The 24,365-nt window shown below is 42.3% G+C and overlaps 1 protein-coding gene and 1 long non-coding RNA gene across 3 annotated transcripts in view; one reads left to right on the top strand and one right to left on the bottom strand.

Moving 5' to 3' along the window:
- LOC118007889 overlaps positions 1–965 on the bottom strand; it is a 54,940-nt gene extending 53,975 nt beyond the window's left edge. Inside the window, exon 1 of one of the 2 annotated variants that reach the window (XR_004678516.1) lies at positions 774–965. This is a non-coding gene — a long non-coding RNA (uncharacterized LOC118007889). Of the gene's footprint in view, positions 1–406; positions 609–773 lie in introns of those variants that run through there. The other variant, XR_004678517.1, reaches the window with a different exon arrangement.
- A 362-nt stretch (positions 966–1,327) lies between these two features.
- RMND5A (required for meiotic nuclear division 5 homolog A) overlaps positions 1,328–24,365 on the top strand; it is a 65,056-nt gene continuing 42,018 nt past the window's right edge. Inside the window, exons 1-2 of the mRNA XM_035001110.1 lie at positions 1,328–1,808; positions 23,156–23,298. Of these exons, the coding sequence (XP_034857001.1) occupies positions 1,667–1,808; positions 23,156–23,298 (285 nt within the window). The 5' untranslated portion in view covers positions 1,328–1,666. The remainder of the gene's footprint in view (positions 1,809–23,155; positions 23,299–24,365) is intronic.

Raw genomic sequence — 24,365 nt, 5'->3', positions numbered from 1 at the left:
TGATAAATACGACACAACACTGGAGGAGTGAGGCAAGGTGGAAACTCTCTTAGTGTGGTCAGGGGAGGGCCCTCTGAGGGGGCAAGTGAGCTGAGAAGTTTAGGATGAGAAAGGTGGACGGGTTTTCCAGGCCAACGAAAAAAAGCTAAGTGCAGACGCCGTGAGGCAATTACTAATGTGGCTTTTGGAAGAAAGCTAACATTAGCGCAACTGCAGCTTAGTGAGCAAGGGGATATGGGCCAAGGTTGGAGGCACCACGGCAGTCCGGGAAGAATTTACGCAGAGGAGGTAACTCAATTCGTATCAATGGAATAAGGCGCCCGAGAGCAGGGGCAGGCTGTGCCGCTCCTCCCACGCGGGTTTCCATTGCGTGAAGCTGCCCGCACACGGCGCAGAGAGGAGCTACCTGTCGGGAGAGGTTCCAAGCCCCGGAGCCAAGGAGCTGAGGCCCGCGGGGGGTGGGGAGTGTGACCTCCCCGCGGCACCAGCGTCCCGGCAGCACCCACGGCCGCGCGGGACTCTTCCCCGCGCCGACTCCGCGCAGCTACCGAGCAGCCCTCCTCCCCCGCCCTCCAGCATCGCCCCCGCCTGGCTTCTTGTCAGCGACCTCCGCCCGCCGCACTACCGGCCCCGCCCCGCCCCGCCCCGCCGGGCTTGGTTTTTCGTCCGGGGCGGCAAGTCCGTCTTCCAAAACTTCGGAACGACAGTAGCCCTAGGAGTAATGGGGAGATGACATAAATTGTGACCAGGGCGAACTCCTGTAGAAAACAGACCTTTTAGTCTCTGCCTTGTTTTCCCTCATGGCTTTCCAGAAATAACTTGCTTCCCACGATGCACTCTAAGTCACCCCCTCCAACAGCGAGACTATTGGTTTGGCCCCTATACTCCGATTGGCTGAAGGTTTACGCCTCGGTCAGGGATTGGAGAACGTTGGCTCCTTACGTATTCCCCGCGCCCATTGGTTCTTTTTCCCCTTTTCTGGGCGGAGTGGTTAGGGACGGTTTCCACCCTCTTGTTTACGGGGAGCGTAGTTGTAGCGCTCTCTGAGCGCCGGGGCTGTCTCCGAAGTTCCCTATTTAGCTCCTCGGACCAATTGGGTTCTTGCTCCACCCTCGCCCTCTCCCTTGCACGCTTCCCGCGTGGTACTGCCCACACCTTTAGAGCGGCGGCGCGAGCGGACGCTCGTCGCGTTCCTCCGCCCGCATTCGCCAGGCTGCTCCCCCTCGAGGGTGCGCTTGGTACGGCCCGCGCCGCCTCTTTCCCTTGCTGGGGTGGCTGCCCCCCCCTCGGGTCGGCGGCGCTTGGTGCCGCCCGGGAGAACCAGGTCATCGGTCGGTTCCCGTGAAAACAAAAACAATCGGCGGCGCCGCCGCGGGCAGCCGAACGCGGCGAGTGAGGACCAGGGGTGCGGGACCGGGTGGGGAGAGCGAGCGGGAGCGGCGGCGAGTATCCGGGGGCCGGGGGGCCATGGGGCAGGCGGGCACGGGCTGCGCGGGACTCCCCCGGCGCCGCGGCTAGCACGCCCGCTCTCTCGGCCGCCTCAGCCGCCCGCGCCGCCCGCCTGGGGGACGAGGAGCAGGACGCGGCCTCGGCCGGGCCCGGGCCGAACGGCTGCGGACACCCGGGCGCCAGGGAGCCGAGCGCCGCCGTCGCCGCCGCCTCCGGGATGGATCAGTGCGTGACGGTGGAGCGCGAGCTGGAGAAGGTGCTGCACAAGTTCTCGGGCTACGGGCAGCTGTGCGAGCGCGGCCTGGAGGAGCTCATCGACTATACGGGCGGCCTCAAGCACGAGATCCTGCAGAGCCACGGTAGGGCGGCCCGGGTGGGCGCGCGGGGCAGGGCCCGGCCCCTTGGGCCACGGCGGGCCAGGAGGGGTGTCCCGGCGCCTCCCCCACCCACCCCAGCCCTCTGTGACTTTTCTTCCTCGCGATTTGCCTCGAACCTGCCCCGACTTCGTTGTCAATTAAGAGTGAGCGCGATCCACCCGGAAACCCAGCCCGGAACCACGGGTTCCAGCCGGGTTAAACATGTGTGGGGGCCGGTCCGTGGCACCTGCAAACTGCCGCCGTCCCGGGGTGGGCGCCCCCCGCTCCCGACCCCGTGCTTTCTGGTCCCTGCGGGCTGAAGGTGCGCTGATTGCGTTGGACCGAGGGTCTGGGTGATAAGAGGGTCAGTGCAGGAAGCCCCTTCTTCCTCTCCTGCCCCAGATCCTTGGCCCGGGGACTTACTTTCCAAGTCTTTCTTTTTTCTTCTTTCTGTTCTTTTTTTTTAAATTAGAAAGTCGAGTGTTATTCTTAGCTGTGGGTTAGCAGAACAGCCGCTGCTGCAACTTCACGATTTGCTGCTGTGTGGAAGCAGCTCTTCTTCAACGTCGCAGCAGCGCAGACGATTCCTAGGAAACGAGCTCAATCAAATTGTTCGGCTCTCCTTGTAGCCTGAGGAAGAACAGGCAACTTTCCTGAAGCAAATTGTGGCACAAGTAGTTAGTTACTTGCCTTACCTGACCAAGTTTTTACTTGCTTTCCTTTCAGAAGACAGATTTTCTATGGTAGAATGTTTTACCTAGATTATTTCATTATTGCCCTAGGATCCGGGGGCAGATACTTTGCCGAAGTTAACTTGTGGAAGCTGGTTGAGAAGGGGTTTTGGTTTTGGTTTTTTAGTAACAGGTTAAGGTCTGGTGTCCTTAGACTGACATATTCATAGTGGTGATTCCTTCTGGTCAAGAAAGAAATGACTTTATTTAATGGATTCATTCAAGAGTTTGAAGGAGCCTTCTCAATCCCTAGGCTGAACAGCAGTTTATGGAAAGGAAAGTTTGGTAGCTGAGGTGAAATGCGGATACTTGGGCAGGTGAGGTGAAGGCAGTGGCGCCATCTGAGCTTCTCCCCTCTTCCACCTTTCTTTTCAGACTCCTTTCAGTGGGGGAGTAAGTGCTAGCCCGTGATAAGGGAGTCTTAAAACATCTTATTCTGAACATGGCAGTCACTTTTGAACTCGGGAGAAGAAGCAAGCCTGCAACCATAATACGAAAAGGAGTTAGAATATTAATATGGAAAAATAAACAGACATAGATGGCTGCTTGGGAAGGGGAAGTGGAGGTGGAGTTGGGTGGGAATCCTGGGAAGGCTCTGGTGAATTGGGTTTTTGGACATGCGGGATAAAGCTGAAGGGCTGATGAAGACAGAGCCAAGGGCTAATGTGTACTGTTGGCTAAAGATGCAGTTAGACTTGGGGGGGAAAGTAAGGTCTCAGATGGTTTCTTACCGAGGAGACTGAAGGAGGTCACGTAGGCTGCAGGGAAGAAAGATTGTAGGGTCCACCCGCACCTTGAACTCCTCTTGGAGAGTGGAGGGCCATGGAGGAGCCAAAAGAAACAGAAAAGGCAGGAGCTTAGAAAAAGAGAAGTTGGTCAGCTGGTATTTGGCTGTTGGGAGTCAGTGACCGTCTGCTTGCAGCTTCATAGAGTTAAAATAAACTAGATTAGTGGGGATTAAGAAAAATATGCAAACTGAAGTGTAAGAAGGCCCAAGGCTGTTTAAGTACAAGGGTGGGAGGTGCGTGTGTCTGTGTCCCTCTGTCTCTGCCTGCCCACCCGCCCATCCGTTCCAGGAAATCTATGTCTTGTTCAAGGCTGAAAGGAAAAGAATGAGTGAAGGGTCTAGACTTGGAGAGGTGGAAGGAGCATTTCCTTTTTAAGGACCAGGTCAGAGATTGAGGGGTTGGATAGGCAGAATTTGAGAGAGAAGATGGAAAGTAAAATACCTTCCTATAAGAGGGAGGGGGGTATTAGTTGATGGGGGAGTGTGATTGCAAGCCTCGTTTTAGGGAATTTGGGGCCCATCTCAGATGGATAAAATAATTGCCAGAAATTGCTGAAGTACTAGTTTGCTTTAGACAAATTGTTTTTTGCTTGGTATCGGGGAACTTTGCAAGGAATGTATGGTGTGAGGGTATTAGCCACAGATAATGCCATGCTATTCAAATGGTCTGACTTGGTGAATTGCATGTGTTCCTTTCTCAGCCTCCTATTTTTTACCTTCTTGTCTACCAAATTGCAGTTTGATATTGGTATTTCTTTGATTTTCTTTAATTCTTTAATAATAGGATTAAGTGACTAAAGGCAGTTATGAAACATGAAAGAAAAATAAATACCACAAGTGCCGGGTCTAGTTTCCAAAGTAAACTCTTTTTTCTAATGGTGTCTTATGTGTGGAGGCAAACATCATGCTTTGGTATCTTGGTTATGGTAATTTTCAAAGCAGATAATTTCTAATGTTCTTTGCCAGCGATGATGTGGATATTACATTTGTATCTTAAATATACCCTTCCTAAAGTTATGCCTACTGAAATCTGAGTTTGGAACTCCACTTTCAAGTTTGAATGTACTTGTTTGGGCAATTGATCTTGTGGGCTCCTGTGACTTGAGAGAGGAGCTCCAACTGGGACCATCTGTCAGGGCTTTGGATCTCATTCTCTGGGGTTATTTGTGGTAATATTCTTGTAAGAATGTGATGTGAATAAAGTAGAATCTTGGGAACCGTATAGATCCCCCAACATGGCATCATACCATGGTGAGTAACTGCCTGATTCGGAAGTATCTTTTTAGCTAGGGTCAGGGGATCAGTTCAGTTTTTGAGGATGATTTATATTTCCTTATGTTTAAGTATCTTTGTTCTAAAGTGAGTGAACAACTATACTAAATGAGGACAGTTAGAATAGTTTGTGGTGGAAACATCATACGTAAATGAAGATTAGTAAGCCCATTGACAACCCATATCCACTCTCACCACTTTTATTCCAGATTGTGAAACTGCCCAAAGGGGGCTAGCCTGGCAGCTGGCTTGGAAGTAGTCCTGCAGTGAGCCCTAACATTTCTTTCATCGGCTCTAAATTGCCTCTATATAGCCTGAAATTCTTTCATATAAACTTTCCCTAGTTATTTCATTTAAAATGTATTTTTCTTAATTCACTTACCTTTGGGAGAATAAAGGTGATGTGGATGGTCACTTACACCTGGTGGATTAGTTGATACTCTGCCATTTAATCCACCTCTAACCAACTCCAGCCTGGGAAAAGGAAAATCTTTTTTTTACGTTAATTTATTTTTTTAGTGGGCGTGAGGCCAAAGGCAGAGGAGTACTTTCAGAGTAGAAGGCTCTGACTGAAGGCCCCAATTGATACGTGCGGGCTTTGACTAGGTCACAGCCGGCCATGCAGTTGTTGGTGGTTGAGGGGCAGCATAGCAGTAACAGAAGAGCAAAGGGGTAGTAAAGAATCACACAGAATACTAAAAAGAAGTTCTGTTGAAGCCTGATTCATTCCTCTTCTGGTGACTGACTTAAAGGCTTTCTTTAGGTCCAAGAACTGCCTGGGAAACCTTAGGGTGGTAGATTGGATGATGGATGGGAGAGTGATCCAGAGCCTGCTGAGTGAGGTATCTGAGGTAAAAGGGATTAGAGATGACTGTTCACAGCAGATGAAAGGTCTGTGCTGAGGTGTTTGGGCTGGGAAAGGAATACCTTTTTTTTTTTTATATATATAATTTTATTATGTTATGTTAATCACCATACATTACATCATTAGTTTTTGATGTAGTGTTCCATGATTCATTGTTTGTGTATAACACCCAGAGCTCCATTCAATGCATGCCCTCCTTAATACCCATCACCAGGCTAACCCATCCCCCCACCCCCTTCCCCTCTAGAGCCCTCAGTTTGTTTCTCAGAGTCCATAGTCTCTCATGGTTCGTCTCCCCTTCCGATTCCCCCCCTTCATTTTTCCCTTCCTACTATCTTTTTTTTTTTTTTCAACATATAATGTATTATTTGTTTCAGAGGTACAGGTCTGTGATTCAACAGTCTTACACAATTCACAGCACTCACCATACATAGCACATACTCTCCCCAATGTCTACCAGTTTTAAGCTTAATTTGCCAGAAGTTCAAGGATTGTACCAAACTCTGAGTCTTACCCTTAGTTACTTTGATTAAATTTCAGGTTCACTTAATTTCCTCAACTCTTGGGAAAGAGGAGAGCACTGTCATATAGTTGTACCAGCTTTTCAGTGAGTTTCCCTGTGCACATGAAGTTTGGTCTAATTTTCTGTATGGTTGATGCTGTTTGGTGATCATTCCCAGTGTGCCCTTGATCTAATTTGGGTAATGCACTAGTGCTTCTCAAACCTCACTCACAAATGTGCACTCTTATTTTTCAGATGAATTCATGATTTCTCTTAAGTGGAAGTGAAAGGCACTGTAGGCACTGATATTTGTGAAATCATAGGTTTGGTGTATTAGATATAATAAACTATTAAAAGCAAATTCATAACTATTAAAATGCTTCACATACAGCTAAAATCACTATTCATATCAGTGGTGTGGGAACCACACTTTGGACAACCCTCAATTAGCAGGCAGATAGTATGGATAAATGTTCGGGATTTGACTTGTGATTGTTTATATGCTTTTTAGCTTTTTTTTTTTCCTATTGGCAAATATATTTTGTTTCCCATTAGCACTTCTGTGGTGGAAGGAGAACAGAAGAGAACTATATATCACGTATTGCTGATATTCTAATTTCACATTTGGTAAATGGAGATTAGACTGAAACAGTAGGGTAGCATTTATGACATGATTGACGTGTACTGGGAAAATTACAATCTTTGTTAAGAGGCAAGGGTATGCAGTTTGTTTAAAAGTTATTTCTAGGGTAGGGGCACCTGGGTGGCTCAGTCAGTTGAGTGTCTAACTCTTGATCACAGTTCAGGTCTTGATCTCAGGGTGGTGAGTTCAACGCCCATGTTGGGTGTGGAGCCTACTTTAAAAAAAATTTTTTTTAGGCTATTATAGGGAATTGTATTATAGTTTCTGAAAATGATTCTCAGTGACTTTTTTAAAATGAATTTTCTAAATTTAAATTTTATTTGTTTTGAGTAGATAATTTGTTCAAATGGTATAAATTCAAATGATAAAAAAAGGATACCCAGTAAGAAGTCTCCCTCCTACTCTTATTTGTGGGCCACCTAGTTGCCCACTTCACAAAGATGCTAGCTTCCAGAAAAATTTTTAAGAAAAATCAGGGAAGTAATAATTTGTCACTATTCATTTTTACTTTGAGGCATTGGACATGTAGTTCTACTTACTGTGATTTAGGCTTAGTATTATTGCAATTTACAAGTTGGTAAAGACAACTTAATTTGTAGGAGTGGTCAACACATATATTAGCTTCTAAAACTCCTTTTTTTGTGCGGGTATGTGGTCTGACTCCCAGTAAAACTCATTTAAACCATAATCCTCCATCTTTCTTTCTTTGGTGAATCAAAGAGAACTTAGTTACTAGTTGCAGAACCGCTTCCAGTTTTTAAAACTTGAAGGTAACAAGAAGGTAAATAGGCAATCAAGCATGGAAGAGAAAGCAAATTGTGGCCACGTTTTAAACTAATTTCTGTGGTATGGTTTTTATCAGTAGACAGAAAACAGAGATTCAGGGTCCTATGGTATGGATAACTCTTCATTCTAAAATTTGAGTTGTATATATTATATATACTTAACTGAAAAGTATGCTTATTTATACGTATAAATCCCTGTGCTTTTCAGAGCCTCCCAGGGTTGTGAATGTATTATGTTGAATGAATATTAAAGGATCAGGGTTTGGTAGACAAGTGATTTGCTTATTCAGCCTTTTTGTTTGGTGTACTTGAAGTGGGCTACAGTATCTGGTCTCTCAGTTGTCAATGAAACTTTTTGCTAAATATTAACAAGACACTATTGGGAGAGAAAAGGATTTTATTTATGTATGTATGTATGTATGTTAGCCACTGTATAGTACATCATTAGTTTTAGAGAGAGGAAGGACTTTAAATTTTTAATTGAATAAAATTTGATAGCTACTTTTAACATCTAGTCTGGAAAGTAGCAGGTAAGTAGGTCAGAAAAGTTTGGGTGGATAACAGTAGTCATTGTTCAAATACTCTAAGAGAAGAATAGACCACTTAGCAAGCTACTTGGGCTGTTTTAGATGGTGAGAATAATAGGTTAGTGTGGGCATTTCCAGTTAAGGTTTAGAAGCTGATTTAACTTTGTCAGCCATTCCTTTCCAGGCTCTTTTAGGAGATAATTCTTTATTTGACACCTTATTCATTGAGACTAGAATCTGTTCAGGATTCTTTTGATTGCAGGTGGCAGAATAGTTTTAATTAAAATGGACTTTGTTGACTCATAACTAAATAGGCTGAGGTAAAGCCAGCTGGCTCCAGAAGCAGTGAGGATGTCATAAGGATTGATCTTTTTCTCTTCCTCACTCAACTGTGCTTTCCATGGTTGGCTTCATTCTCAGAGGAGCTTTCTCCACATGGAGGTAAAGATGGCCAGTGGAGTTCATATCATTCTTAAATTGCTAGTGATCCCAAAGACAGGAACATGCCTTTTTTTCCTGCATTTTCAAACATAAAATTACCAGGGAGTATTCCATGCTGTTTTGGTTCGGGTCTAACCCTCTCCCTGAATCAATAACTGGGGCCAGGGCATGGAGTTCATTGGCTACCTTGGGCAGTGCTTATCCCATGTCAGAAGATGTATGGCCATGTGATCATAGAGAGGAGAGAGTTCTAGAAGGGAAAACTTGTACCCAGATTAAGGTGATAGATGTCTATTATAGTTGAGCAGCTACCAGTTACACCAATAACAATGTTCTTTGAGGTGTTTTCTTGACTAGCCCAACCTTTATTTCTTAGTTTTTGCCTTGCCTCCTAACTATAACGTTCATACAATTCAAATACTGAGTTGCTGGTGCAACTTAATTTGTAGACTAAAAAAAAAAATACAATTTGGTTCATGTTACCTTTGGGAACTTACTTGAAATTGCTTGTATGCTTGGCATAGTAAAATCATTTTACTAAGGTTATTTTATCTTTTAAGTAGTTTCTAATTCTGGATAATAACATTGGTGAGGGAGAAACTTGCCAACGCTTCTGTGATACGATACTAGAAATTTCCATTCTTTCCATGTCTTAGTCACTTAGTTGTTAGGATAGTGAAAATGGTGTTTTGGTAAATATTCACTTAGGACCTTAAAACTGATTGTTTTTATTTGGGTTCCTGCTTTTTCATCTGTAAAATCTTTGAAAATAACCCCAAAATGTGGGATAGGGGAGAATTATGGAAAGCTGTAGTCCTGAGCTATGTACTGGAGCGCCATGGTGCTCCATGTAATCCCCAGAAGTTGATAGATACCAAGGACCTGATGCTCTCTAAACTGGGCATTTTTTTGAAAGCTTCAGGAGTTTGTAGAAGAATGGCAAAATGTTTGGCCTTCCTCTTAGATTAGGTGTAGTCTAATCCCTTAAAGAACAGAGACTAGAATCTCCAGCAAGACTTGAGACTTTTAGAAATATACTTCCACCTTATTTGGGTTTGGTGATTGTATGGCTCAGCTCAGAATGGTTCTTAGGGAACATTGTTCTCAGAATCCATAAGGCTTTAACACTTAAGATTGAGCCTGAATACTTTCTTCTCATTTTGAGGTATAGCATCTGGCTGTGTGTTATCTTTGATGAGTTTGCTATATCTGTGGGATCCATCTAGATTTAATATCTCATTATTGATTATATGAAGGTATTCAGGAGGAGATAAGGAGTGACTTAAAAGAAACATTATATATGGCTTTGGCCCTCCAGGAACTTGGAGGCTAGTTAGGGAGATAAAAAAATGAGTCTGCCACTTGGAGAGTAGACCACAAAATTTTGTCCTTGAGCTTAGGAGATCTGAGTTTGAGTCCTTGCTCTGCCACTTTACTGGTTCTATAATCTATAATCTTGCTTAACCTATTTCCTCTTCAATAAACTGGTAACTTATATCACAGAGTTATGGGAATTAAATAGGTAGTAGATGTAAACTGGCTTTAAAACCTGAAAACAAGGTATATTTGTTATTTTTAATGTCTGCCTTTTTTGTTTGTTTTTATTTTTGTTAAGGTCTGTGCCTTTAAGCAGTGTTAAGCACTATGGAGACACTTTGACTATTAGGTATCTTTTGCACTGGTATATGTTAGCTGCCATTCTGTGCCCAGTAGTCTGCCTAACACCATAAGGAATTTTCAAAAGGCATAAGATACAGTCTTCAAGGAACTTTAGTTGGATAATGAAACCAGACTTTTACATTTGAGAGGGGAAAAAACCATGGCCATGACACAGTATAAATAGCAGTACTTCTGGTTGGTATGAATACTAGCAGTTCAGAGAAATAGGAGAGAAAAAGCCCTTAGAAAGAACTGCTCGGGGGTGTGTGTGTGTGTGTGTGTGTGTGTGTGTGTGTGTTATTTCAATTGAACTTCAGAGCACCTGGTCAATAGTTATTAATTGCCAATTAAATGTAGAACTAGGCTAAATCTTGTGGGAGTTAACAAAGGGCAAGCAATCGTTCTCATGCTCTAAGAACTTTCTGTCTAGTTAGGGAGATGTCACTGGTGTGTTTTTAACCAACTATGCCCAGTAGTGCAAGGCCATGTACATAGGCCAATGCTGACTGAGTGGTACAGGCAAGAAGGGGTGGGATTTGAGACAGAGTCCTTTAACCTGTCAAGTTTCAATAATAGAGATTGAATGTGGACAGTAGGAAGATAGGATGGGGCGCCAGAAGTGGTGGTTGGCAAGAACAAAGGTACAGAGGAGTGAGAGAACAAGAGGCATTCTGGGAACAGGGAAGGACCAGAGCAGGGAGAAATAGAAGAATTAAAATTAAATTGGAATCAGGGTTTATAGAGTCACACATACCAGGGAAAAAGTAGACTGGGAAAATGTTGAATGACTTGGGTGGGGAGTACATTTTGAACAGGGACTGGACAGGGACATTATATTGAGACCAGTTAGCAGCATTTAGGTTGATTGGAGTTGGGAGTGCAGTTTGGCTAGAGGCAAGAGGACTAGTTAAGTGTCAACTCAGACCTGATGAAAGAGGGACCTGTCTTTGGGTAGTGGTGGTAGAGATGTACAGGGACCCAGGCATGGGATTTCCTGAGGGAAGGAATTACCAGGACTTGTTGTGTGGATGTAGTCTGGCAGGATGGGCGAGAAGGGTCAGAAAAATCAAAGCTTAATCTAAGGTTTGAGCATGAGTGACAGGTAGACAATTATGGAATCAGGAAGAAAATAATTTTATGAGAGGGGAAGGTAGAAATTTGAGTTTGATTTCTAAGTATGAAATTTACATTTAAAGACTACAAGAAACCTCATCTGTTTCAGCCATTCATTTCAGAGATATAGAAGGAGATAGCTAGAGATTAATTCTCTATTTTGAATTTGAAGGGAATGACTAGGCTCTCTAAGGAGGACTGTTTAGCAGACATTTGAAAACTGGTGCAATGTGTCCTCTTCTTCTTCTGTCATCTCCCTCAGTTCTTGCCTCATCATGTATTTTTGAAGCCTTCCCTTTCTTCCCTATGCCAGTCATTTTGGTCTAGCTTTCTGCTCTAGGCGCACTATCAGTCTGTACCATGTAATTTAGCTTTTATTTTTATTTTTTAAAGATTTTATTTATCTGACAGAGAGAGAGACAGCGAGAGAGGGAACACAAGCAGGGGGAGTGGGAGAGGGAGAAGCAGGCTTCCCGCTGAGCAGGGAGCCAGATGTGGGCTCGATCCCAGGACCCTGGGATCATGACCTGAGCCGAAGGCAGACGCTTAATGACTGAGCCACCCAGGTGCCCCGTAATTTAGCTTTTAAATATAAACTTTCTTTTTTTCTTTTTTCCCCCCTTATGGTTGGTTTTGCAGCGCACTAGGCTGTGATTTGGTGCACTGGATCAGAACACACCTGTCTGAATCTGTGTTCTGTTCTGGAAGGTCAGGGGTTGACCCCAAAAATACTGTGCTTGGTAGATTTGCCACCTATTAATATACTGAAAAAAGTTTGTTTTGTTTTCAGTGTGTACTGCCCGTAGAAAAAAAATGAGTGTGTTCTCTTTGTGTGTTTTTCTTCCTCTGAGTGTTGAGCAGCTGCTGTGTCCTAGGTGCTGAGGTAGCTGATCAGAAGCCCCAAATGCCAATAGGCCACAATTTAGTTTGTTACTCACAGTATGAAACAGTCCTTTTATTATTATTTTTTTAATACCAACCTTACCTTTTCAAGTTTCAGTTTTTTCTATTTTAATATTTTGCAGTCTTTTCCATGTTCAGCTTGCCAGTGACTTCTTTAGGATCAATCTTAGACCCTTTTATTCTTTGTCTTCTTTTATTCCCATCCTAAATTTCTTAATCTGTCTAAAATACTTGATCTGTACCCTGAACACTGCCGACAGGCATTCAGCACTCAGTAAATTGACTCTGAGTGTCATGGTTCTCTCTTCCTTTTGACTTTAGTCTTTTTTCCTGTTTTGTCTTTGTCTAGTCTCATTTTGTTTAAGATATTAAGACTTCTAAAAAAATAAGAGCGGGATAAGGGAGCCAGGGTGGTTCAGTCGATTAAGTGTCCCGACTCTTGATTTCAGCCCAGGTCCTGATATCAGTGTGGTGAGATCAATCCCTGTGTCTGGGGGGGGGGAGGGGTGCGGGGAGCAGAGAGCCTGCTTAAGATTCTCTCTCTCCCTCTGCCCCTCCCCCCCTTAAAAAGAGTGGGATAATGTAGAATTTTTTTTCCCCTTACAGAGTTCTTTTGACTTTTTCTATTTTAACTTTTTTTAAGGAATTAATCTAGAATGTATTCTGGAATATAGCTCTATGTGGCCCCAGTTTTCATTTAGGTATAGTTAGGATTATGTTTACTAAATGGATTTTTTTGCATTCACATCAAAACTTGTGTGCCATTTTGTTTTCCACTTAATTCCAAATTTAAGGTCTCTGTCCATTTTATGAAGCAGAGTTAACTTTTTTTTTTAAAGATTTTTATTTATTTGACAGAGAGAGATAACAGCGAGAAAGGGAACACAAGCAGGGGGAGTGGAGAGGGAGAAGCAGGCCTCCCGCCGAGCAGGGAGCCCGATGCGGGGCTCGATCCCAGGACCCTGAGATCATGACCTGAGCCGAAGGCAGATGGTTAACGACTGAGCCACCCAGGCACCCCCAGAGTTAACTTTTAATAATGCAAAAGAGCTCAATGCAATATGTGTAATATTTATAAACTTGGATATTTAAAATGTTTTCTGTCTCTGTGATGTTCATAAGATTGTTAAGTCAGGTCTTAGTGATTTCTGGGGAATGCTACTATTTGCTTCTACCAAAATATTCTAATCCTAGGTGGTGGTGTTTTCAGCCATTTTGGACATCTGAATAATAATCATCATAGTAATCACCTTTCTGTGTTGTGCCTCACCATTTTTTATAGAGTGCTCTTAATTATAGGGGGTCTCATCTCTCATGTGTTTGACTCTTAGGCAGCATGTACTTCATGGTGTAATTGACACCTTTAAACTGCCTTTGGGCGCCTGGGTGGCTCAGTTGGTTGAGCGACTGCCTTCGGCTCGGGTCATGATCCTGGAGTCCCGGGATCGAGTCCCACATCGGGCTCCCTGCTCAGCGGGGGGTCTGTTTCTCCCTCTGACCCTCTTCCCTCTCATGCTCTCTGTCTCTCATTCTCTCTCTCTCAAATAAATAAATAAAATCTAAAAAAAAAACAAAAAAACCCTGCCTTTTACAGGCCAGATTAGAACTTTTGATTATCTGTCCATGAGCAGATAAATCAAGCTACCCCATTATAGTGCTGCCTGCCAACCAGCTGTTTAATTTGAGCAACATTATCTTTAATAGTGTGTACAATTATTTGAGGGGTTTCTTCCCTTCTGATATCCTAAAAATAAGTGGCAAACAAAATTGCAAATGCGAACACTGAGTAGGGATGAGAATATAGTTTTCAGTCTTAATTTCTTTGTCTTGATTGTGTTAGATGAGCCAAAATGATGAGTAAATGTTGTCCCATAATTGGACATATGGTTGTTTTAAGCCGTGTGATTATGAAGGAAAATAATTGAACAAATAAATGTACAAAATGATAGAACTGTATTGAAAAGCTATTTATAAAACCAAGGTATAATTAGGAATTTTGTAATTTTTCCCTGTGTGGGGATTGGGCACTCCTTTTATTGTGTAAGTTTGTTCTACCTTGCCACATTCTGACTTGGGGTATAATTTTACAGGAACACGTTATGTATGAAAGTTGAAATGTATTTCCTTTTTTTGACACACTTTAGCATAGTTTTCTTTTACAAACACAGAAACTGTGGCTCAAAACACAAACCTGTTAATTTTTTCCCCAAGTCTTTACCTACATATTTAAGATTTTAGAGGGGAGGGAATGGTCATTATTTGGAAAAGGGAAGGAACTTACAACTGGGGGGACTCTGTTCTATGAGTGTGTTTTATTTGGACCTTGGTGTGTGTGTGTGCGCGTGCGTTATTTATTTGGTATTTGGAAAATTTAGGCCATAGTGCTTTGCATAGTACACACTAAATACCCTGGAAGGGAGTAGAAGGTCAGTGAGCTGCTGAGTGTGAAACTGCTGGCAGTTCAGAGGGTATTGGTTCAGTGTGTTGGCAGGGCCAGAGTCTCCAGTGCTGGGCTTGAAAAGAAGAACATGTAATTTACTAGGGGCCCTTGGCTGGCTCAGTCAGTAGAGCATGTGACTCTCGATCTGGGGGTCGTGAGTTCAAGCCCCGCACTGGGCGTGGAGCTAAACACCGAAGATTAAACAATCATTATTTCCTATCTTCAAGTAATTTCATGAGGGTGATAGACAAATATTTACAATGAAGTGTGAAACTCTAATAGAGAAGTACAAGATGGTATGGAAACAAACAATTTATTGTTTCTTTGAAACTAATGGACATAAATCCTGAAATGGCTAGGCAGTGAAGCCCAAGGGCAGAGCTTGAAGTCTTAGCTGGGCTCTCTAAAAAACGGTTTAGGAGTTAACTCAGATGAAAGAAGCCAGTCTGAAAATGCTACATGCTATATGATTCCAACTCTCCAGCATTCTGAGGAAGGCAAAACTATGGAGACAAAAGGATCAGTGGTTGCCAGGGGTGGGGTGGAGGAGAAAGATGAATAGGCAGAGCACAGAGGATTTTTAGGGCAGTGAAAATACTCCGTATGATACTATAGTGATGGATATATGCTGTCAGAATCCATGGGTGCAACACCAAGGGTGAACCCTCAGGTAACTATGGACTTTGGGTGATAATGATGTGTCAGTGTAGGTTCATCCTTGGTTTAAAAAAAAAAAAAAGTACCATTCTGGTGGGTGATATTGATAGTGGGGGTGGGAGGGCCAGTTTATCGGGAAAAGCACAGTAAACAAAAGTAAGGACTGTTGTGCAGATAGAAGTCTGAACCTTCTTCACTGATAAGTTTCATATGATTTAGAGCCATTCTTCTCTTCCTGGTGTAGAGAGACACTCTTACTAATGGAGATTTCCCTCATAAATGTAAATTTCCCTTACAAAAGGGTGACTTCTACTCTGTTTTTAGAACTTTTCCTGTATCTGCTGTTTCTCACAGTAACATGCTCAAAATAATCCTCATGCCAAAGAAGCATATTTTGGGGTGGCAAATTCTGCTACCCTTCATCCCCACAGTAGCCCCATGGCTGGTTCCTTCATTTCTTTCAAGTCTTTGCTGAGATACCACTTTCTCAGGTATATGGGGAATCTCTGTACCTCACCAGTTTTGTTGTAAACCTAAAACTACTCTTAAAAAACAAAACAAAACACAACAATCTTTAGGGCGCCTGCGTGGCTCAGTCGATTAAGTGTTTGCCTTTGGCTCAGATCATGATCCCAGGGTCCTGGGATTGAGCCCCCATTGGGCTCCCTGCTCAGCAGGGAGTCTGCCTCTCCCTCTCCCTCTCCCTCTCCCCCTGGCTTGAGCTCTCTCTCACTCACGCCTTCTCACTCTTAAATAAATAAATCAGTAAATAATCTTTAAAGAAAAGTACATGTGGTCACTGTAAGTGATGAACACTGCCTCAGAACTATTTCTTTCATGCTTATGTATGGGCCATGAGTTCAGGGAAGTTTATTGCATTGAAAGACACAGTTGGGGGCACCTGGGTGACTCAGACTCTTAATTTCAACTCAGGTCATGATCTCAGGGTTGTGAGATCCAGCCCTGTGTTGGGCTCCATGCTGGGCATGGAGCCTGTTTGGGATTCTCTCCCCACCCCCCCTCCACTCTCTTTTGCTCTCTCTCCCTTTTAAAAAAAAAAAAAGAAAGAAAGAAAGAAAGAAAAAAAGACACAGTTGGCACAGGACTTCATCCTGGGTGAAAAGTGATCACCGCAGTGGCCGACTGGGATTCTGACATTGACCTCACATCTAGTTTAGTTATGGTAAAGACGGCTGTTAGTAATTCCCCAGCTTTATTTCTAGGAACTGAATCCATTTAGATTTCTTTCACAGAAATGTTCTTCTAGAAGCGGGTTTTGTTTTCAGACAGAGAAATCAGAAGAACATTAGAACTCTCCCTTTAGGACTTAGAGATTTGGTCTCAGTTTGATTATTACAGTGATTTCTAAACCTGTTTTTACCTTGGCCGCTTTCCACTAAATCCATTTGAAAATGCATTAGTGGAATCTTTCTCTTTGAACAGGGCTTTCCCAGGGTTCTCTTTCAGATTATTCCATTCTACTTTTCTTACACTTCCGAATACAGTGTAGAAATTTTTCCTTGGGGTGTACTGAGAATTCTCAGTGTTAATTAATTGACCTTATACTGCTAGTATCTGTCCTTTATAAACTTGAAAACCAGAAAGTGTAGGGTCTTATAGATGGTAAAGGAAAAAGAAATGATAGCAGCACCAAACGACAGACATTTAAGTTGCTGAGATTTGAAAATATCAATGAATTTTAAGGTTGGGGCATGGAAGTTCAGTTGGTAAATTCCAGATGACCTCTGTCCTCCAGCTTGGTGTCTGCTTTTTTGTTCTTTAACCTTTTGTTTACTTTGTTGTCTACTGACTGTAGAAACAAACATGCTAGAATGAATAGGACTTATGGCTTGCATTTTTAAGATTTTTTAAATTGAGAAATAGTTCACATACCATAGAAGTCACCCTTTTAAAAGGTATGATTCACCAGCTTTTAGAGTATTCAGAGATGTGGAGCCATAACCATTATCTAATCCCAGAACATTTTCATCACTCCCAAAGAAACCTCATACTTACTAACAGTCACTCTCCGTTCTACCCTTTGCCAGCCGCTAGCTCCCATGAATTTACTTCTGTCTATGGATTTGGAGATTTCATATAAATGAATCATACAATATATGGCCTTTTGTAACTGGCTTATTTCAGTCAACAGTTTTTGTTTTTTTTTTTAAAGATTTTATTTATTTATTTGAGAGAGAATGAGACAGAGAGAGAGAGCATGAGAGGGGGGAGGATCAGAGGGAGAAGCAGACTCCCTGCTGAGCAGGGAGTCCGATGCGGGACTCGATCCTGGGACTCCAGGATCATGACCTGAGCCGAAGGCAGTTGCTTAACCAACTGAGCCACCCAGGCGCCCCTCAGTCAACAGTTTTTTTAAGGTTTGTCTATGTTGTAGCATGTGTCAGTGCTTTATTCCTTTTTATGGCTGAATAATATTCCATTATATGGCTATGCCACATTTATCCAGTCATCATTTGGACATTTGGATTGTTTCCACTTTTTGGCTATTATGAATAATGCTGCTGTGAACGTTTGTGTGTAGACATATGTTTTCATTTCTCTCAAGTATGTACCTAGCAGTGGAATTCCTGTGTCATATGGTTATTCTCTTTAGCTTTCTGAGGAACTGTCAAATTGTTTTCTTCAGCCACTGCACCATTTTACATCCCACCAGCAATGTGTGAGGGTTCTAAATTCTCCACATCCTCCCCAACTCTTTTTGTTGTCCATCTTTTTCATTAGAGCTATCCCAGTGGGTGTGAAGTAGTTTTTCATTTTAGTTTTGATTTGCATTTCTTATTTATTTATTTATTTATTTGAGAGAGAGAGAGAGAGCACATGAGAGGGGGGAGGGTCAGAGGGCGAAGCAGACTCCCTGCAGAGCAGGGAGTCTGATGTGGGACTCGATCCAGGGACTCCAGGATTATGACCTGAGCTGAAGGCAGTCGCTTAACCAACTGAGCCACCCAGGCGCCCTGCATTTCTCTTTTGACTAATGATGTTGAACATCTTGTCCTGTGTTTGGTTATTTGTCTTACCCTCTTTGGGGAAAAAACGTCTATTCAAATTCTTTGTCCATTTTTATTTTTTAAAGATATTTATGTATTTGAGAGCACGAGCAGGGGGAAGAGCAGAGGGAAGAGCAGAGGGAGAGGGACAATCAGACTTCTGTGCTGAGTGCAGAGCCCAACATGGAGCTTGATCCCAGGACCCTGAGATCATGACCTGAGCCAAAATTAAGAGTCGGACACTTAACCAGCTGAGCCACCCAGGCGCCCCTGCCCATTTTTAAATGGGGTTGTCTTGTTGGGTTGTAACAGTTCTTTGTACATTCTGGATACTAGACCCTTATTTGACATATGAGTTGCAAATAGTTTTTGTCATTCTTTGGATTGTCTTCTCAATTTCTTCGTAGTATTTGAAGCACAAGAGTTTTTTTGATAAAGTCCAATTGAATGATGAAGAAGTTATCTATCTATCTACCTATCTGTTTCTCTATCTACCTATTTATTTATTTATTTATTTATTTTTAGATTTTTATTTATTTATTCATGAGAGACAGAGAGAGAGAGAGAGAGGCAGAGGGAGAAGCAGGCTCCCAAGGAGCAGGGAGCCCGATGCGGGACTCGATCCCAGGACCCTGGGATCATGACCTGAGCCGAAGGCAGACGTTTAACCATCTGAGCCACCCAGGCGCCCCTACCTATTTATTTTTGTTACTTGTGCATTTGGTATCATACCTAAGAAACCATTGTCCAATAGAAGGTCAAGAATACACCCATGTTCTTCTAAGAATTTGATAGTTTTGGCTCTTACATTTAGGTGTTCATTCCATTTTGAGTTAATTTTTGTATATGGTATGATTCTTTTGCATCTGGGTATCTGCTTATTCCAGCACCACTTGTTGAATATGGCATTCTTTTTAACTGTTCTTTCCTTGCTTTATTTACCATCAATCCAAAGACTTATATTAATAGTGCATGAAACTCTGCAAGGCATGTGATAAGACTGGAATATGTAGTTTACAATAAGAACCTATCTTCCCTCAGGACTTACATATCTAGTTGAGACTGATGATGGAATTATACACAAAATTGTTGAGTGGGATACAATTCAGTGCTAGAGGAATGGTGGAGAGAACAGAATTCATTAGAAATTGAGAAGACTGAGTAACTCTATCAGCAGAGAGGTTCATAGAGGAGATGAAGGTACTGAGGTTGGGTAAGGTTTAGATACAGAAATGGCCAGAGTAGAGCTACTGAAGCAGTTAGATTCATTTGGCTCAGGGTATGGAATACCTTTTAGACAGATTTTGAAATTTTCCTGAATTACCAAGTCTTCTCTTAGCCTAAATTATATTATTAGAAGTTGGAAGCACCTGATACATACGTTGTGCAATTGTATCTAGAGAAGAGGGCAGTTTTTATTTTGGTTACATGATATTGGATTGGGTATCTTATGGGCACTATCTTCTGTTTGCTTATCTTTTTACTTCTCTCAGTGGTTGTCACTGAACTAGACTTAAATTCCCTCTTCACAGTCCCTACAACCTTCTAGGTTTCTTTTCTTGAAACTTTAGAGAAACTCTTTGTCATGGTCACTGATAACTTCCACATTGTAAATCCAGTGGTCAGTTCTCAGTCTGTATCTTACTTGACATAGCAGAGCATTTAACAGTTACTTCTTCCTCCTTGACACATTGTCTTTACTTGGCTTCCCCAGCACCCTGCTTGATTTTCCTCCTACCTCACAGTGTTTTCAGTTGTCTGTTAGTCTCCTTTTCCAGTTCTACTTCATCTTGGTCTCATAAACTTGGAGTTTCCAGGATTCCCATCTTTTATCACTTCTTTTTGTCTGTACTTACTGCCTCTTTTGATGATTTCATTTAGCCTCATGGCTTTATGATTTTTTTTTTTAAAGATTTATTTGTTTTAGAGAGAGAGTGCAAGAGAGTGCAGGGAGGGGGGCAAAGGGAGAGGGAGAAGAATCTCAAGCAGACTCCCCATTGAGCACAAAGCCCAACATGGGGCTTGATCCCAGGACTCATAAGATCAAAGCTGAAACCAAGAGTTGGACACCCAACTGACTGAGCCACCCAGGCACCCCTAACCTTCTGGCTTTAAGTATCATCTACATGCCAGTGGCTCACAAATTTGTAGATCCAGCCCCATGTTTGCTCTTGAACTCCATTTTTATAAATCTAACTCACTCCACATGTGTACTGGGGTAACTACTCACATACCAAATTTAACAAACCCAAAAGTGAACTCTTTCTCTCTTCCTTCCTCTCATACCTGCTCACCTTTTAATTTTTATCATTCTAATTGAAGACAACTCCATCTTTCCAGTTGACTTAAGCTAAAATGTTTGGAGTCGTCTGTGAGTCCTTTTCTTGCCTCATACTCAGTCAGGAAATCCTATTGGCTTTACCCTCCGAATATATCCAGAATCCAACCACTTCTCACCACCTCCACATCTAAATCCCGGGGCTGATCGCTTCTCGGCCTTTTGGCTAAGATCAAGTGTAAAACCCTGGGCTGAGCCACTGCCCTCTTATCTGGATTGCTGCCACAGCCTCCTAACTTCTCTTCCTGCTTCTGTTCTTGTACTTCTGTCTTGAGCTAGAATGACCATACTAAAATGTGTTAGTTTATGTATCTGCTCTGCTCAAAACCTTGCAGTGGATACCCTTTCACACAAAATAAAAGCTAAAGTCTTTACAGTGCCAAAAAGGCCTGCAAGATCAGGACCCCCATTATCTCTTAAACTTTTTCTCCTTCTGTTTTTCTTTGCCAGACATCTACTTTAGCCACACTGGCTTTTTTGCTATTCCTTAAATAATCTGGGTATATTTCTGTAAGGGCTTTTGTCCTCTCAGCCTGGAATGCTTTCCCCTGAAGGGGAGGAGAAATAATTTTTCCTTTAACCTTGTGAGTTCTTGGCTGAGACCCCTGTAATAAAAGGCAGATTAACAAGAGAAAAACAGCTTATTAACATGTATACCTTATGTATACAAGGGAAGTTCTCAAAGAAAAGTGAGTAACTCAAAGAGGTGGTTTAGAGTTCAGGCTTAAGTACCATCTTCAGCTAAAGATGAAAGAAAGGTGTGGGGAGGCCAGTTTATCAGGAAAAGCACAGTAAACAAAAGTAAGGTTTGTTGTGCAGATATAAGTCTGACCTTTCTTCACTGATAAGTTTCATATGATTTAGAGCCATTCTTCTCTTCCTGGTGTAGAGAGAGAGACACTCTTATTAATGGAGATTTCCCTCATAAATGTAAATTTCCCTTACAAAAGGGTGACTTCTACTCTGTTTTTAGAACTTTTCCTGTATCTGCTGTTTCTCACAGTAACATGCTCAAAATAATCCTCATGCCAAAGAAGCATATTTTGGGGTGGCAAATTCTGCTACCCTTCATCCCCACAGTAGCCCCATGGCTGGTTCCTTCATTTCTTTCAAGTCTTTGCTGAGATATCACTTTCTAAGTGAGGCCTATCATATCCATTCTGTTTAAGATTGTAATTGTTCAGCTCACATACACTCTCCATCTCTTTTACTCTGCTTTTTTCTCCCCCAGTAGAATATATCCTCTTTTGTCATAGTATATATAATTGACTTATTGTGTTTTTTATCTTGCTCATCAGAAGGTATCTTGCTCAATAAATATTTGTTGAATGAATGAACATCCTAGGGCTGTTGTACTTTTGGGGTTGTTATTGTTCAGAATCTTGAACCCCATCCCAGACCTCTTGAATTAGATACAGGGGGTGGAGGTGCAACTCCTTTGTCTTAACTAGACCTTCAGGTGATTCTGATGTAAATTCAAGTTTAAGAACCACTGCTATATCATAGTGAGTAGTTCAGAAGCCAGGCCTGTTGCTCACAGGTGGGGATATATAGATGTATGAGGTAATTGATAAATGTTTGCTTTTCTTCCCATCTTCTTCTCTTCCCTTTTTCCTGAGGAGATAGCACTGGGAAAGATGATATAAACTGTAGCAACTTTCAGTTGATTTAGCATGTGTATCAAGGTCCCCAAGACCACCTTTAGGTTCCAGTTATCACTAGGAGGACACACAGGAATTAGCCTGTAGTCACACTCATGGCTAAGATTTGTTACAGCGAAAAGGACACAAAGCAAAATCGGCCAAGGGAAGAGGCTCATGGGGCAAAGTCCAGAGGAAACCAGGAGAAAATTTCCAGGAGTCCTCTCTCAGTGGAGTGTCACACAAAGCAGGATACATTTAATTCCTCCAGCGTCAGATTGTAACAAGTGTGAAGTGTTGTCTACCAAGGAAGCTCATTAGAGACATAGTGCTCAGGGTGTTCATTGGGGACTGGTCATATAGGCACCCTCTGCGTAGCACATACCAAAACTCCAGACTCTCAGAAGGAAAGCAGGAATTCGGCTTAAACCTCATTGTACAGTTTAGGCATAATGAGCCACTCCTATCAGTTAGAGTGGTGGGAACCCTGATAAGAATGGCTCACTGTGCCTTATAGATGGGGATATGTTAACTCTTTTTCTGCTATGTTCACTCTTTTCATCCTGGTATCCAAAGAAGTTTGTTGGGTTTTTTTCCTACTTCTTTATATAGATTATAAAGCATTTAGACTAAATCTCTCTTTTAGGAAATTGAGTAACAATGAAAATGTTTTGAGGATAACTTGAACAGTTTACTTTAAGTGGATTGAATAACTGAGTTTATTCAGTTAGACATATTTTCTGAAAAATGCCTTGGCAGTATCATTCACAGTCTGTGCTATTTTAGTAATTACAAAAGTGGCTTATTTCATAGTAAAGTTTTCTTATTTATTCCAAAAAATAAGATAACTTTCTTAGCATTCACTTGAAAAATGTTATCTATGAATGTGACCATCTGTTTCAAAGCAGATATTTGTTTTTCTTCACTTTTCTTCCAACTTTCATGTTCTAAAGGGCCTATTTGAAATTTGCCATCTTTGGGTTTGCTTTTGTGAGTAACCAATCTTTCTTTCTTTCTTTCTCTCTTTCTTTTTTTATAGGCCAAGATGCTGAATTATCAGGGACACTTTCACTTGTTTTGACACAGTGCTGTAAGAGAATAAAGGACACTGTTCAAAAATTGGCCTCAGACCACAAAGACATCCACAGCAGTGTTTCTCGGGTTGGAAAAGCCATTGATAAGGTATGGTGTTGAAGGAAGTGTCTGGGACTTTTTAACATCATCCTTCATCTCCTGTCACTGCTCTGATAACATTTGCTTTCTTCAGTTCTTTTATGCTATTCCTTTCATCCTGGCTTTTATTAATTTTTTCAGATTTGGTTTTACTAGTTATTCTTAAAGTTTGCTCTTGATATTTAAAAAAACAAAAATAAAAACATTTGCTTATATGACTACAGTTCCTGGTATGATGAGTGAATTTCCAAAGAAATTTTAACTCCTGTGAGGGAGCGTGTTTATAGAAGTAACTTCCTACTTCCTGAATAGTTCCCTGGTAGTGACTCTGTCTCTCTTATGGGGCGATTAGGATAATACCCTTGCATCTGTCTCCCCTGCATCATCCTGTTGTCTTCCTGTGTGCATGCTAGTCGCTTTTCTCCAGTGTTGCTTTCTGTGTGAGTGAGTGGGTTGGTTGCAGTCTGCTTCTGTTGGGTGATCGTTCCAGTGACATCTCTTGAATCTTTGACTTAGTGGTTTACTTATAAGTGGTTATTATTAGCACTGGGCCAGTTTTGCCCTTTGAGTTCATAGTGGGGCCTAAGAGATAGGGCCTAACTACCTCTGTGTGATACCTCTGACTACATCAGCCATTGGGGAATTTGTAACTGTTTATGGATGTTTCTTTGACACAAACTTGTGGGAAGGTAGGAAGAACTTTTGGGAGAGCTCTTTGTAGAAAAAACGAGTCCTATGAGTTGCTTAGTCTGAATGTAGGAGAGCTAGTAGCTGTGATGTAGATAGAAACTCATGGAATCCAGAGGGTGACTTTGTCTAACTCACGGGTAAGCCTACCTGTTAGAAATTATTCTGTAGAGCAGTAGTCTTGAAGGGCTAGTCTCCAGGCAGTCTAAGGCGGAACTATCTGCTTCTAAGGAGTTATTGCTAACTGGTAGGTACAGTGTGACTGGACAGTGTGTGGCAGGGGCTCTAAGGATTGTTTGGGTAGCTGTGGTTTACAGAAGTGTTAGTGACCTTTCAGAGAGCTTTCACCACTCCCATAGTGCTGAGGGTTTCAACTTGGCAAAAGAGGC

This window comes from Mirounga leonina, unplaced genomic scaffold (genome assembly GCF_011800145.1).
Source record: "Mirounga leonina isolate KUSES-001 unplaced genomic scaffold, KU_Mleo_1.0 Mir_125, whole genome shotgun sequence".
NCBI lineage: Eukaryota > Metazoa > Chordata > Mammalia > Carnivora > Phocidae > Mirounga > Mirounga leonina.
The sequence above is the reverse complement of the archived record's forward strand: the minus strand, read 5'-3'. Positions and strand labels throughout refer to the sequence as shown.